We start from the raw sequence: 16494 nt of genomic DNA on the forward strand, positions 1-16494 counted from the left end.
AGAGTCCTTAGGACATGGAAGGCAGCTTCTCCCATATGGGCAATCTGAGAGACAGAAAGGAGGAAGCCACAGTGCCTCTTCTGGCCTGGTCTCACAAGTCACACACGGTCACTTCTGCCATATTGTTTATTATTATTTTTTTTTGAGACAGAGTCTCACTCTGTTGGTCAGGCTGGAGTGCAGTGGCACGATCTCGGCTCACTGCAACCTCCGCCTCCTGGGCTCAAGCAATTGTCTTGCCTCAGCCTACCGAGTCACTGGGATTACAGGTGTGTGCCACCATGCCTGGCTAATTTTTGTATTTTTAGTAGAGATGGGGTTTCACCAGGTTGGCCAGGCTGATCTCGAACTCTTGACCTCAGGTAATCCACTCACCTCGGCCTCCCAAAGTGCTGGGATTACAGGCATGAGCCACCAAGCCCGGCCCACTTCTGCCACATTCTTTTCATAAGAAGTAAGTCACTAAGTCTAGCCCATCCTCACAGACAGGGAAATTAAGCCCCAGCTCTTGAAGGGGAGAAGTATCAAATAATTCTTGGACATATACTAAAATTAAAACTATCCAGGAAAGTTGGAGAATGAGACTTGAAAAACAGGTGGAAAGCTGGACAGCCAATGCCCCAGCCAAGGCCACACCAAGGAATAGCCTGCTCAGGGCTGGACACCCTAGGCCATGTTGCCCAGACATGGGTGCCCCTCTTATAAACTATAAACATTCCTTCCGTTATTCATAGCACTCACTCCAAAGATACAGTCACTGGCCTAGGCAGCTGGTTGGCTGCGTTTAGATCACTGTGCCCACACCTCAGCTACAATATGGCCTTCGGGGATGCTGCAAATATGAGGCAGGATTCTGACTGTCACCAAGACCTATATGGTTGCAGGTCTGCCAAACACACATACAGGCACAGGCACCACTAGAGCAATCCCCATCACAGAAGGGTTTCTGTCTGATTCTTCAACCCCAGATGGGTGTCCAACAATTCAGTTCAATTCTAACATTGACTCCCAGAGTTAGTGTAGACCCCAAAGGTTAAGGGGCCACATCATGTTTGTGTCAGCACAGGATGGAAAGAAACCAAAGTGCCAGTATCTCTAGCTCCAATATTTTGTTTCCACCGAGATGCATATGCCTTGGTGGAAACGAGATATGGGATCTAGAGATGACAAAGGAAAACGTCTCATCCCCGAGAGCCCCCAGAATCCCTCTGCGAGAGTCCTCAGTCAAGACTCTCTGAAGGTACTTAGTGGGGAGAAGGTGTTGGGTTGTTTCCCATCATAAAAGGGAAAAGGTTTTGAGTCATTTAAATGTAACTATTAACAGAAGGGTGACCCCACAAGATAGAGGATCTGAGGATATCCTGGATGCTGACATTTGGCTTTAAATATAAACTTCGAGTCTTCAGTAATGTGAATGTTATTGTTAAGGAAGAAAATGATGTCTTCCAAGGTCAGCCCTAGATTTAGTCACAGCAAGTCAATGTGTTTTTTTTGTTGTTGTTGTTTTAAATGAGCTAGAGCCTGGGGCCTTGTAGGTAAAATCAGTTGGGGAGTTAAGTTATGAAAAAAAAAATGGGGAAAGTGAAAAAAACACAGACACATTAGAGATATAGTTCTCAAGGGAGACCTTCTGAGCAGGACGAAGTTCAAATGCACTACCACAGGGTCCTCTGGTTTCACTTAGGGTCCATGAAAGAGGCCCAAAAGCACAGGTCCTGGAACCATGACTGGGTAGAGTTTGTCTGGGGGACTCCAGCCACATGAGGGGGTGGTCATAATTCTAACTGAAGGCCAAGGGGTGGGCCTGCAGGACTACAGGGTTAAACGACTCACCAGCTGGAGTCAGGATGGGTAGGTGGAAAGGAGGGCAAGATGGTCAGAAGAGATAAGGACCCAGGCTGGAGAGGACAGGCAGAAAGCACACATACTAACTTGAGAACTGGGCTTTGTAATGTGATGTTTTCTTAATGAAATGTCAGATGCAGGCTCTGCAAATGAGTCTATGATGAATGTCCAATCAATGTCCAATAATGAGTTACTAATTATTGTTCAATAACCAACCACGCGCTTCCTAGGCCTGCCCTGAAACAAAGGTTGACCGTTGTCACGGTCAGTCCCTCCTGGAGGATGGGCTGCTCACCCAGCTTCATTCTCCTGAAGCTGTCCTTCTATGTACTCATTTTTGGAAGGACGTAGCCTAGCCCAGGTCTGTGACAGTTCTTCTTTGGTCTTAAAATTACTTTATCAGTTTGTTCTGCTGTTTGTCTGTATTCATGTTGAGAGGGTTTCCTTGTCTGTGTTGTCAAACCCTCTTGCTACAGTTCATTTCAGACATTTAATGAGCTCCTACTATGTGCCAGGCACTGGGGATACGAAGATAAATGAAGTAAACCAGATGCCGTGCCATCTTTGTCCTTAAGAGTTCACACCGTGTGTGTGTGTGTATGTGTGTGCGTGTATGGGTGTGCGTGTGCATGTGTGTGTATGTTGGGATATGGGTGTTGGAGTGGTTGAGAAACTGGACATTGTAGGAAAATATAATATACTGTAAAGAGGACTATCAAAGAAAAGCTAATTATCCATCCAGTACAAATGCTAGCTAAATATTTTACACAGATCATCTCATTTACTCATCAATATAACTGTAAAGAAAGTACTGTTATTATTCCCATTTTACAGAAGGGGGATGTGAGGTCATGTCACTTCTCTAAGGCCACACAGCTAGTAAGTGGCAGAGCCAGGACTCATATCCATGCCTTTCTAAGGTCACAGTTTTTTTTAATTGTAGTAAATACACATAACATAAAATTTACCATCTTAACTAGTTTTAAGTGTGCATTCAGTAATATTAAGTACATTCACATCGTGGTATAACCAATCTCCAGAATGCCTTTTATCTTGCAAAATAGCAACTCTAAACTTATTAAACATCTACTTCTCATTTTCCCATTTGTTTCTCCCCTGACTCCTGGCAACCACCATTCTAGCTCCTGTTTCTATGAATTTGACAATCCTTGGTAATTCATAAGTGGAATCTCACAGTGTTTGCCTTTTTGTGACTGGCTTATTTCACTTAGAATAATGTCCTCAAGGTTCATCAGTGTTGTAATTTGTATCAGAATTTCTCCCCTTGAAGGATGACTAATATTCCATTGCATACCATATTTTGTTTATTCAGTCATTCATCAATGGACAGTTGCATTGCTTCCACATTTTGGCTCTTGTGAATAATGCTGCTATGAACATGGGTATACAAATATATCTTCAAGATACTCCTTTCAATTCTTTTGGATATATGCTCAGAAATGGAATTGCTGGGTCATATGGTATTTCTACATTTAATTTTTTGAGGAACTGTCATACTATTTTCCGTAGCGGCTGCACCTTTTTACATTCCCACCAACTGCGTACAAGGGCTCCAATTTTTCCACCCCTTGCCAGCACATGTTATTTCTCCATTTCTTTATTTAATTTATTTTTTCCTTCCTTCTTTCCTCCCTCCCTCCCTTCCTCTCCTCCCTTCCTTCCTTCCTTTCTTTTTCTTTCTTTCTTTTTGTCTTTCTTTTCTTTCTTTTCCTTCTTTCTTTTTTCTTTCTCTCCTTTCTTCTCTCTCCTTCTCTCCTCTCTTTCTTTTTCTCTCCTCTTTCTTCCCCCTTTTCTTTCTCTCCTTCCTCCCTCCCTCTGTCCTTTCCTTCCTTGCTTCCTCCCTTCCTCCCCTCCCTTCCCTTTCCTTCCTTCCTTCCTTCCTTCCACTATAGCAGCCATCCCAATAGGTATGAGGAGGTGTCTCCTTGTGGTTTTGGTTTTCATTTCCCTAATGATTAGTAATGCTGAGGATATTTTCATGTGCTTGTTGTATATTTTCTTTGGACATGTCTATTCAAGTCCTTTGCCTATTTTTAAATGGTGTGTGTGTGTGTGTGTGTGTGTGTGTGTGTGTGTGTGTGTGTGTGTGAGTTCTTTCTATATTCTGGATATTAACCCATTATTAGATATATCATTTGCAAGTATTTGCTCCCATTCTGTAGGTTGCTTTTTACTCTGTTGATTGTGTCCTTTGAGGCACACAAGTTTTAAATTTTGACACAATCCAATTTATCTATTTTTACTTTTGTTGTTTGTGCTTTTGGTTTCATATTTAAGAAATAATTGCTAAATCCAATATCATGAAGTTTCTGTGCTGTGTTTTCACCAATAATTTTATAGTTTTAGCTCTTACATTTAGGTCTTTGATCCATTTTGAGTTAATGTTTGTATATGGTGTGAGATAAGGGTCCAATTTTATTCTTTTGCATGTAGACGTCTAATTTTCCCGACAGCATTTTTTGGTTCTCCATTGTTAGCCACTATTAGGTGTACCATTCGGTGGCATTAAGAACATTCACGTTGTTGGGCAACCATCACCATTATTCATCTCCAGAACTTTTCATCATTGCCATACTGGAACTCTTTACCCATTAAACAATAGCTCCTCCGCACCCAGCCCCTGGAAACCATGTTTCTACTTTCTGCCTCCATGAATGTGTCCCAGTCTTTGTCTTGAGGACCATGTTCTACATGGGAAATTGTACGAGCACAGAGCAGGGACACTTAGCTCTGGACTGGGGGGGTGTCAGTAGGAGGATGACAAGTGTAAGAAGAGGCTTTTGAAGGAGAGGTGCTCAAACTCGGTAGGTAGCAGCCAAGCAAGGGAGTGAGGGAGGAGCTGCATGTCAGCAGTTGGGATGAGCGGAAGCAAAGGCTTGTGAGGCAGCTTGGGGTATTCTGGGCACCACGAGTTGTCCCGGTCAGTCCCTCTTGGGGGGATGGGCTGCTCGCCCAGGCGTTGAGGTTACCGAATTATTTCCCAACTGTTTCTTCTTTGGGATCCCCGCTACCTTTCACCTTCCCTGTTCAGAGCTGACTTTTCTTTCCTTCCATCTCATTCCTCCTCTTTTTTAAAATCATGAACTTCTTCGTGAAATGTAACATACGTACCTTGTATTATTAGTCCATTCTCGCACTGCCATAAAGAAATACCTGAGACTGGGTGATTTACAAGAAGAGAGATTTAATTGGCTCATGGTTCTGCAGGCTGTTCAGGAAGTATGGCAGCATCTGCTTCTGGGGAGTCCTCAGGGAGCTTTTACTCATGGTGGAAGGCAAAGCGGGAGCAGGCATCTTCACATGGCCAGAGCAGGAGGAAGAGAGAGAGGGGGGAGGTTCCACCCACTTTTAAACAACCAGATTTCACGAGAACTCACTATACAGTACCAAGGGGGGATGGTGCTAAACCATTCATGAGACCACCCCGATGATCCAATCACCTCCCACCAGGCCCCACCTCCAACACGGGATTACAATTTGACATTTGGGTGGGGCAACAGATCCAAACCATATCATACTTTATAGTCCATGGGTGTGTGTGATTAATTCTCACAGTGTAAACATGCCCGTGTGCCCTGATTCAGACGTGAAATCTTACCAGCACCTCAAGAGGCCCCTTCCAGTGACTACTGACATCCTTCCCCCTGGAGTAACCACTATTTTGACTTCTAACAAAATAGACAACCTTTGCCTCATGTTTCTCATATAAACGAATCCTACAGAATGTACTCTTCTGTGTCTGGCTTCTTTGGTTCAACATTCCTTCTTTTCTTTCCGGGCCGATTCTTGCCTGAATGCAGAAAATGGTCATTGTGCTAGTCCTCATCCCAGCCGAGACGATGGAGGGAAACTGGCTACACAAATATAAGGTGGTGTCACAATTCGCAATAAACTGCAGGACAAGAAGTGTCTCTGGCCTGGCCCCGCGGGGCTGCTGCTGGAAAATGGATGGTGCCCATTGAGGGCTCTAATGGAGGAGGGACAGTGCTTGCCCTGTACTATTCTCCTAATATTTCAAGGAGAGTGAAGCTTAGAATTGGTAAGCATTCCCAGAAGGGCTACAAATCGCATTTAAGCTTGTTTCAATTGCAGAATGAAATGGCTTGTTTTCTTGGAAATTTTTATTTCCCCCCCTCGGTCCTTTGCCCTCTGTTTCCCTGGCTCTCAGGTGCATAGCTTCCTTCCTCCCTTCCTCCCTTCAACTCTTGCCCCTTTTGGCAGTTACATTTCTGCAGAGTTCAGCCCTCCCTGGACCCAGGAACTTTTAGCCAGTCTTGAACTTGGAAGATACAAGAGCTACAAGGAATCCTGAAGATTAGCTGATTCACACCACCCTTCAATGTTTAGACTTAAGAAAAAGACTGAGAGATAGTGTATATAAAGCGTAAAATCTTAGTATATAGTTTAGAAAATAAATCAATTCAGCTGGAATAATAAATTAATTTCAACACATGTTAAATGTCATGTAACTATCATTGAATCAAGATACAGGCTGGGCATGGTGGCTCATATCTGTAATCCCAGCACTTTGGGAGGCCAAGGCAGGCAGATCACCTGAGCCCAGGAGTTCAAGACCAGCCTGGGCAACATAGCAAAACCCCGTCTCTACTAAAAATACACAATTAGCCCGGTGTGGTGGTGTGAGCCTGAGGTCCCAGCTACTCGGACGGCTGAGGTGGAAGGATGACTTGAGTCCAGGAGATGGAGGTAACAGTGAGTGAGATTGCATCACTGCACTCCAGCCTGGGTGGCAGAGTGAGCCTGTCTCAAAACAGAGAAACAAAAAAGCAAGATGCAGAGCATTTCCAGTACCTGGAAGGTTTGCTCATGCTTTCCCCACAGTCCGTCTCTATTCCTCATCCACTTGTTTTCTTTTATCGTCACAGATTGTACTTGCCTGTTCTTGAACTTCAGATAAATGGAATCGTACAGTATATGTTATTTTGTGTCTGGCTACTTTTGCTCAACATCAGGGTTTTGAAATTCATCCACGTTGTTGCATATTATCAGTAGTTTGTTCTCTCTCTCTCTCTCTCTGTCTCTCTTTTTTGCAGAATATGCTATCGCTAATTTATCTACTCTCCTGTTCTGACAGTTGGGTTGTTTCCAGTTTGGGCTACTGTATCAGTTTGTTAGGGCTGCTGTAACAGACCACCATAGGCTGGGTGGCTTAAATGACAGAGGTTTTTTTTTTATTATTATTATTCTGAAAGCTAGAAATCCACGATCAAGCTTTTGGCAGGGTTGATTTCTTCTGAGGGCCTCTCTCCTTGGCGTGTCACTGGCCATTCTGTCTTCTCTCTGTGTCCTCACATGGTCTTTCGTCTGTATATGTGTCCTACTGTCCTCTTTTTGTAAGGATACCAGCCATATGGGATTAGGGTCCACCACAATGACCTCATTTAACCTTAATTACCTCTTCAAAGGCTCTAAGTACGGTCATATTCTGATGTAGTAAGGGTTAGTTAGGACTTCAACATATGAATTTGGGGGGGACACAAGTCCATAACAGCTTCTGTGAATAAAGCTGCATGAACATTTTGGCGCAGATTTTGTATATGTACAGTTGTCCAAAGTAGGTGAGCCAATTTACACTCCCACAGCAATGTGTGAGTGTTCCAGTAGCTCTGCATCCTCACCAACCGCTTCATTTGACAGATGAGAAACAGAGACCCACAGAGAGGGGTGCAAGGCTCACTCTCCCATGTGCAGGTCATAAGTTCGAGGTTGCAGAGCAGAGCATGCCAAGGAAGCCCTGTCCCCAAACTGCTTTAGGAATTTCTGACACTTCCCAACACATTACCTAGCTCAATCATTCAGTCATTCATCAAAAAGAACAGTGAGAACCATCTGTGGCTCCGTCCTGTGCTAGGTCCTGGAAGCAAGGTGATGAACAGAGGGACAGGAAACTGACATTCAGGTTGGAGCAAGAGACAATGAACACAAGGACTCAGTAAGTCTTGTGGATTTTGGTAGGTGCTGGGCAAAGAAGCAACAGAACCTAAGCAGAAGTTGAGATAGAGAAAAAGGAGCTTGGCAGTGGGGAGGGTAAACTCACCTGTAGATGGGCTGCTCTGAAGGGCATCTCTGAGAGGGGATAGATAGGAGAACCCTGAAGGATACAAAGGCGCCAGCCAGACAAAGGCCAAGGAAATTGCCGAGGCAAACAGAATGGGAGGAGCACAAGCCCTGAGGCAGGAGCAGCTCTGGAGAGGGGAGGGGTGAGGAAATGATGGTCTGTGTAACTGGACCCAGTGGACAGGGGTTGGGGGAGGCAGGAGTTGAGGTCTACCGGGCAAGGGCCTAGACCATGCAGGGCTTGCAGGTCTTGGGAAGAGTTTGGATTTTATTCTAAGGGTAATGGGAAACCACTGGAGGGTTTCAGGGGAGGGGCAAGCAAGATCCAACTGACATTAACATGTGGATGGCATGGGGGAGAAGCAGGCGCACTCTTTCAGAGACTGTTACCCTTCCCTAGGTGATAGTCACTGACATGTCAGTGACTTAGACTTGGGAGGTGGCAGGAGAGATATATTTTGGAGGTAAAATTGACAGGATGTGGTGAGGGGTTGGATGGGCCTGTTGAGAATAGGAAGTGAGTAATGGATAACTTCTAAGTTTTGAGCTTTGACTCTCCTGACAGAAGGCAAGGACCTTTCAGCTATAACTTACCAACCTCTGACTGTGCAGTTCTCTTGTTCATCTCACTACTGGATATCTTCAGCCTCAGGACATAGTAAGTGTTCAATAAACATTCTTGAATGTATGAACTGACTGCATGCGAGAACGCTTTAGCACAGCAGGGCCCAACCTTTTTGTCACCAGGGACCGGTTTTGTGGAAGACAAGTTTTCCACAGATGGTGGGGGGACAGGGGACGGTTTTGGGATGAAACTGTTCTATCTCGGATCATCAGGCATTAGATTCTCATAAGGCACCCACAACCTAGATTTCTTGAATGTGCAGTTCACAATAGAGTTCACACTCCTATGAGAATCTAATGCCACCACTGATCTGACAGGAGGCAGAGCTCAGGCGGTAATGCTCGCTGGCCCACAGCTTGCCTCCTGGTTCCTAACAGGCCACAGACTGTCCAGAGGCCCAGCGTTTGGGGACCCCTGCTTTAGCACAGGGAATGGGTTCAATAAAGAGTTTTTTTCTTTTGAAAATTTTTACTCAGGTAAAATTCGCATAACATCAATTAACCATTTTAAAGTGTACAGTTTAGTGGCATTTAGTACCTTCACAATGTTGTGGAACTATCATCTCCATCTAGTTCCAAAATGTTTTATCACCCCCAAAGGAGTCCCTATACTCATTAAGCAGTCATTCCCCATTCCTTCCTCCCCACCCCCGCTACTATGCTTTCTGTCTCTGTGGATTTACCTATTCTAAATATTTCATAAGATGTAATCACATCATATGTGACTTTTTGTGTCTGGCTTCTTTCATTAGCATACATTTCTGAGATTCATTCATTGTAGAATGTATTAGCATTTTATTCCCTTCTCCCTCCACCCTTTTTTTTTTTTGAGACAGGGTCTCACTCTGTGGCCTAGGCTGGGGTGCAGTGGCATGACCTCGGCTCACTGCAGTCTCCATATCCCAGGTTCAAGCAATCCTCCCGCCTTAGCCTCCCAAGTAGTTGGAACTACAGTCCCTTGCCACCACACCAGCTATTTTATTTTATTTTTATTTTTAGCAGAGATGAGGTCTTGCTATGTTGCCCAGGCTGGTTTCAAACTCCTAGTCTTACACGATTCTGCTGCCTCAGCTTTCCAAAGTGTTGGGATTACAGTCATGAGCTGCCCTGCTGGGCCACTTTATTCCTTTTAATGGCTAAATAACATTCCATTAGATGGATGTATCACACTTTGTTTGCCCATTCATCCTTTGACAGACGTTAGAGTTGTTTCCACCTTTTGGTTATTGTAAATAGTGTTGCTGTGAACACTGGTGTACGTGCATTTGTCTGAATACCTGTTTTCAATTCTTTTGGGTATTTGCCTAAGGGTGGAATTGCTGGTCATATAGTAATCTATGTTTAACTTTTTGAGGAACCACCAGATTGTTTTCCAACAGCTCAATAATGTTTTACTGAAGTTAAATAGAATAAGCAGGAGGGAGTCTGGGAGGCAGGGATGAGGGCTTTTCCTGTCCTTCACAGGCAGCCCTGGACTCTGCCATTTACCGGCTGTGTGATCTGGATCAACGTACTTAAATTCCCTGGGCTGCCTCCTAATCCTCAAAGTGGAGAAAATAAAACCTAATTTCTGTGAGCTGCGTGAGATACTGTTTCTGAAGCTCCAGGCACAGAGTAAGCCCCCGCGCATTAATTGCCTTCCCTTACTCCCTGACCTTGCCTTTTCGCACTTCACTCGCTGCCACGTGGCCTCGGAGCCCAGTCCGCACCCGCAGCCCCCAGCTGAGCCAGGCTGCAGACTACAACTCCCAGCGAGCACTTCTTCCCGGCCGCCTCTCCCCAGCTGCTGCGCATGCTTTGGCAGACGTGGCACCGGGAACTCGGAGGCGGGGAGCGGCTGGGAAGTGGCCGTGGTGGTTGGCCGCGGTGGAGCTAGCAGGCGGGCGGGCGGGAGCGGGCGCCGGAGTGGAGAAAGGAGCCAGCGGTGGGCAGCGCTGCTGGGATGGCGCAGGCCGGGCCGGCGTGGCTGCTGCTGGCAATCTGGGTGAGACTGTGGGGCAGGGGTCCGGGCCGGGCCAGCACGTGTGTCCCGCGTGCCCTTCTGCGCTCTCTGCTCCAGCCCTCTCCGGAACGTGCGGGAAGCTGCCCCGGGGCACCGGGATGAGGGCGTGCATGCCAGGCGGGCGGGCACTGGGTGCTACGCGGGAGACAGCGGGAGTCCCGATGCTCTCGCCGCCAAGCGCTCCCGGACGCAGGGGCAGGAGGCAGCTGTGCGGCGCCGGGCGATCCCTGGCAGGGTGCTTACGCCACGGCCACAACTTTGCGGGGATGCAGGTCGGGGCGCAGCCGGTCGGGCAGGACGCCGGCGGGCTGCGGGGTGAGCTCCGCCCCAGACTCCTAGCCCTGCACCTGTGTGAGTGCGGGGTGGGATGGGGGTGCTTACTATCTGCACTGCCGGAAACCTTGGTTTAGGGCCACCTTGTTCTTGGTTTCGACCCCAGGCGTCTGGGAAACTGCGGGCCACCACCTGGGCCTCCGCCCACAGGCCAGGCTCGGTGGGCTGGGTGGGGTCGACGTAACCCGCCCCGGCGGAGGAGCTGCTCCTACACCCAACTGAGGCGGGCTCGAGCCTCAGCCACTTTCTAGCTGTGTGACGCGCCGGTTCATTTAATGTATCTGAGCTGGTCTCCTCATCCATGATAGAGAAAGGCAAAGCTACCCCCATAGGGTGGTTCTGAGAGTCGGATGAGGTCTCAGTGGAGGAAGCTGTGTAAACTGCAAAATCTTACAAAAGTGGAAAAGGAGTGGACTCCAAGACTAGTTTGCTACACTTGGTGGGGGGGACTCCAGGCATCCCTGAGAGAGGTCGGAATGGGTGTGCCTGCCGGCCCAGGTCTGGGGTTTGGCCTTCGTTTCGCTGTGGGTGTGTGATGAGATATTGTGGCCTCCTTCCCCATCTTTTCCATAACTTATGCCCTCCCTTATTTTAGGACCATCCTGGTCCTTTTCCCTTGAAGTTCCAGGGAACTTCCTGTTCCTGGCACCCTCCCCCCAACCCAGATTTTCCCGTTCTTTTCCATTTGGGTGTGGCAAGGACACTGGGCAAATGGGAGGAGAAAAAGTGTGGGTTGAGTTGCTTGAAACACTTCCATCTCCCAATACCCTGGCCTTTTAGATCACCAGTGAGGAGTGGCCTGGTACTCTCTGGTTGGAAGTGGGTGGGGAAGGAAGCCCCCTGTTCTCTTCGGTCTGTGTTCTCCCTCTGGGGGAGAACAAGGCTGGAGTGGGGCAGTGTCACTTAATTGCGTCTGGGTTTGTTGAATGCTGGTTTGCCATCAGTTCCCTGGAGCCAGTTGGTCTGGGCGGGTCTCTGGGCCAGGAGGAGGGAGCTATCTCCTGAAACGCCCCCCATCGGTCTTTGCACTTGGGCTGAGTAGGAGGTCCTGCTTTCCTCCTTTTCCCCTCCCTTTTGTGAAAACAAACGGCTTGAGAATCTGAAATTTCATTCGGCAGACATTTATTTGTCAATCACATTGTTTGGATTGATATTTTGCCCTCCACTGGGTTAGATTTTGGGCGGAGAGCAAAACACACATTGTGCCTGCCGTCTGGTGTTGCCCTGGATTGGGCAAAGGAGTCAGTCCTGTGAGCAAATAATGACAGAACTGCAAGTGCTGTGACCTTAAGTACTAGTATCCTTCACTGAACCGGAGCCATACGTTGATTTAAAGGGAGGTCAGCCATGGCTTTCCTGAGGTGGTAGGGTTGAACAGAGTCTGAAAGATGTGTGGTAGTTAGCTAGGCAGTGGAGGGCTGCAGGTCCCCTTCACCAGGAGGTGCGGAAGAGCAGGTAGGTTTGCTGAAAGCACTAGAACCTGGGAGTCCTGAGCAAGCAATTTCTATCTTCTCCTTTCCCTAAGCCCTAGAGTTGGCCTAGCGGGTAGCAGGTGGAGGGAGCATGCCAACAGGAGCAGTGGTGAGTGATTGCTGGACAGCGGGTTGGGCCTTTGTAAATTTAAATGCTGTATCTATCTGATAAGGGCTCCCCAGGTTCCTGGAAGCCGGTTGGGTTTCTTTGTTCACTCAATATTTACTGAGGGCTGATATGTGCACAGGACTGGGCTGTGACCTGAAGGGTATAAAGGCATCTGCAGGGATTCGTGTACAAGGATATACACCCACCACATTTTTTACAATAGCAAAATGTGGAAATGGGTTAAATGCTCAATAATAGTGGCATGGTTAAATAATATCTGGCCTTGTCCATATCATGGAAAGTGATATTTATCTTTTTCAATTTGGCCTGCTATAAGAAATATCCCATAGACTGGTGGTGTAGAACAATTGAAATGTATTTTTCACAGTTCTGCAGACCAAAAGTCTGAAATCAGGGTGCCAGCATGGTTGAATTCTGGTGAGGACCCTCCTCCAGAAGACTGTTGACTTCTCATTGTATTCTCATATGATAGAAAGAAGACTAGACAGTTCTCTTGGGTCCCTTTTTCAAGGGCACTAATCCTATTCATGAGCTATCCACCCTCATGACCTAATTACGTACCAAGGGCCCCACCTCCTAACACCACCACTTTGGGGGTTAGGATTTTAACATATGAATTTTCAGGGGAATGACAGAAATACTCAGTCCTGGCCGGGCACAGTTGCTCACACCTGTAATCCCAGCAGTTTGGGAGGCTGAGGCAGGTGGATCACCTGAGGTCAGGAGTTCGAGACCAGCCTGGCCAACATGGTGAAACCCCGTCTCTACTAAAAATACAAAAATTAGCCAAGCATGGTAGCGGGCGCCTGTAGTCCCAGCTACTCAGAAGGCTGAGGCAGGAGAATTGCTTGAACCCGGGAGGCAGAGGTTGCAGTGGGCTGAGATCGCGCCACTGCACTCCAGCCTGGGGGACGGAGCAAGACTCCCATCTCAAAAAAAAAAAAAAAAAAAAAGAAGAAGCAATATTCAGTCCATTGCAATGTTTATAAAGAATATTTTTATTTACCAGAATATTATGTTTATTATGAAAACATTTTATGATGTTTATGAAGAATATCTAAGGATGTGGAAAAATGCCCAAGTGTGATAAGTAAGGGAAAAGCAGGATGTAAAACCAAATCCGAGGGTGGCTGAAGTTACATGTATGAAGAATTAGTGCATCAAAATGTTAACAGTCATTGTTCTGGAAGGTGGAGGTGTGATGACTTCTGCTTCTTTGCTTATGCTTTTCTGTGGATTCCAAGTTTTTCACATGAATATGTATTAGTTTATAATCAGAAAAGTTAATAAAGATTTTTTAAAATGTTGCTTTGGGAACCCTTAGCCTTCCAGAAGAATACTGGGGAGGAAGGTGTCACAGTCAAACACGTGGGACAGGTTAGTTCCAAGAGCTTCCAGGCTGGGTGTCTGTGCCCTCAGAGGCTACGGGTGGTGGTGCCCTCCCTGCCAAGTGCTCCTGGACACAGGGGCAGGAGGTAGCCCTAGGGCACAGGGTGATCCCTGCTGAGCCATGCTGCCCTGCTCCCATCCCTGCGCTGACAGCCTGCTTTCCTGCTGTCCAGCTCAGCTCCTCCCTGCAGCTGACTCTTCTCTAGGGCTGTCCATGCTGATTGTCCTGTTGGCTCCATCCAGCCTGTAGGATGGAGAAACGTCGAGCTGGAGTGAACTCTAGGTCTCCTAGCTCAGTGGTTCTCAAGCATCGGGCCAAGGACTGAAGCTGGACTGGGATAGAGTTTTCTGGTCTGCAGTCAAACTGGAAAAAAAAAATGGTGTTTTTTTTGTTTGTTTGTTTTTCATGAATGCAAATGTTTTCAGTTTAAAAACTTGTCAATTTTTCTGACATGATGACCATATTTTGAGGAGGAGGGGGTTACAGCATCCTTTTGAAAAATGAGGCTGGTTGTAGTATATTGTGATTTCTTTTTAAAAGCCCTTTCTTGATAAAATTTATTTTTAATAATATAAAATCCATTTTATATTTAAAAATATATCTATTCTGCTCATCTGTGAGATTCAGAACTGATCTAACTCAGCCTTCTCCTTTTATAGGAGAATAGCGAGGCTTAGGGAGGGAAGGGACTCACTCAAGGCCACCCAGTTAGTGAAGGCAGAGCTGGGAGAAGAGCCAGATCTGCTGAATGTAAATCGGGTTCTTCCCACTCCTCCATCTCCCGCCTGCTTCTCTGCCTCTGCCCCTGATGGTCGCTTGAAGCTCAGACCCTGGAAGACAGTGGGTGGAGGTGCAGGAGGCAGATGTTTGTTCCTGGCATCTCCTGTAGAGCTTTTAAGGTACACTTATTTAGGTTCTGTACTTCTCTGGGACCATTATATATTTAATAGGCTTTTGTGGGTTGGCCTGAGGACTGAATTGCCATTTAAAATGCTGTTTGGAACCTGGAGTGCACATTTCCCACAGAAATAAACACATTACAGCGGAAGTCTTAAAACAGACCCGGCATATAAGGTGGAAGTGTGGCTGAGTGCCATAAGAGTGGCAGCCCCTGTGTGCTGGGGATCCAGGACGAGGCCAAGCAGTGGGACACCGAGTGACCAGAGAAGGCCCCAGGAAAGAGCAAGGTGTGGACTGGCCTCACAAGGAGGGCAGACTTGGAGCTCTGTGACAGCAGGGAGCCCCCTGTCCTGGCTGTAGTGTCCCCAGCACCTAGCCCAGGGCCTGGCATGTCGTCGGCCCCGGTCCGCGTTTGGCTGATGGAATTAATGTCACAGGCAGAGAAGGAAACCTTCCAAGCCAGAGACATGGGAAATGAGGAATGATAGGCCAGGCTGGATGGAGGGAGGGTTTGAGTCTGGGGATGAGGGGAGTAAGACTGAAAAAGCGGATCGTAAAGAACTTTAAATGCCTGGCAAAGCTGTGGGGGACTCGATTCTGTAGGTAATGGAGAGACTTGATGAAAGCCGCCCTTTTAATAACAAGATCAATCAGGCCACATGTAGGGTTGGGTGGGAGGGGGAGAGACTGGATTAATTTTCCCAGAACAACACTTTCATCCTTACTTTCCTCTCTGTTATCTACAAGATAAATTCAAGTGTTATGTAGTGGAAAGAACATGGGCTTTTAGCCAGCTAGACACTCAGGAGCTGCGTGACCTTGGGCCCTGCCTCAGTTTTCTTGTTTGTTAGTGGTGGTAATGATATCCATCTTGCAGTGTTGAAAGGATTAGAAAAAATACAGGAAGCACCCAACACAGCACTTGGCACGTGAAAGTGCCCAGTCACTGGGAGTCTCAGCAGTCATTGCCAGTTGTTGAGTAAGAGATGATGGGGAAGGCAGTTAAGAGGAGGAGGTGGGCAAGGAAGGGCCAGAGAGAGGTTGCATGATTTGAATGCCAGGTAGGGGTACCCCTGTGCAGCTAGGATTCTCCCCACGGGAGTTACTTGGAGCTGAGCTCTTGACTGCCTCCTTGCCTCCTCTCTGCCAGGCTGCTGCAGAGATCCCAGGTAGGGGGGGTGGTGCAGAAGGGCTCAGGATGTAAGTGTGCCTGGTTTCTCTCCCCTTTCTTCTGAAAGTAGATCCCCTCTTGAGAATGAAGACACCAAACACACTATATCCCTGGAGGGTTTTGCCCCAGCTTTGTGGTTTTATTCTGTTGGGCTCTTGTGTCTTGCTTGGTGGTTGTGGTAGCTTTTGAGGCTGAGTGACAGTGGGCCAGAAATGAATGCATGGGGTATAAGGAGAGGCGGAGGTTCTTCCACATAACCTGGACTTGGGATGGTTTATTTGCCCCCTACCTCTCCTTGTGTGTGTGTGTGTGTGTGTGTGTGTGTGTGTGTGTGTGTGTGTGTGTGTGTGTGTGTGTGTGTGTATGTGGTGTTGTTGTTTTTAACACCTGGCATCTTAGGTCCCAACGGGAGAGGGAAGGAGCAGGAGTGCTCAGCCCTGGTGGGCTGGCCCATTCCTTCTGCCTGGCCATCTTTCAGCACTGCCTGGAGCCTCTGGCTCCCCGTGTGATCTGTTGGCAGAATTGTCA

The 16494-nt window shown here is 47.2% G+C and overlaps 1 protein-coding gene across 1 annotated transcript in view; it reads left to right on the forward strand.

Moving 5' to 3' along the window:
• Positions 1-10339: 10339 nt before the first annotated feature.
• The window catches only part of PDIA5 (protein disulfide isomerase family A member 5), a 94983-nt gene continuing 88828 nt past the window's right edge, over positions 10340-16494 (forward strand). Inside the window, exon 1 of the mRNA XM_004036188.5 lies at positions 10340-10552. Coding sequence (XP_004036236.4) covers positions 10511-10552 — 42 coding nt within the window. The 5' untranslated portion in view covers positions 10340-10510. The remainder of the gene's footprint in view (positions 10553-16494) is intronic.

Source organism: Gorilla gorilla, chromosome 2 (assembly GCF_029281585.2).
Source record: "Gorilla gorilla gorilla isolate KB3781 chromosome 2, NHGRI_mGorGor1-v2.1_pri, whole genome shotgun sequence".
Taxonomy (NCBI): domain Eukaryota; kingdom Metazoa; phylum Chordata; class Mammalia; order Primates; family Hominidae; genus Gorilla; species Gorilla gorilla.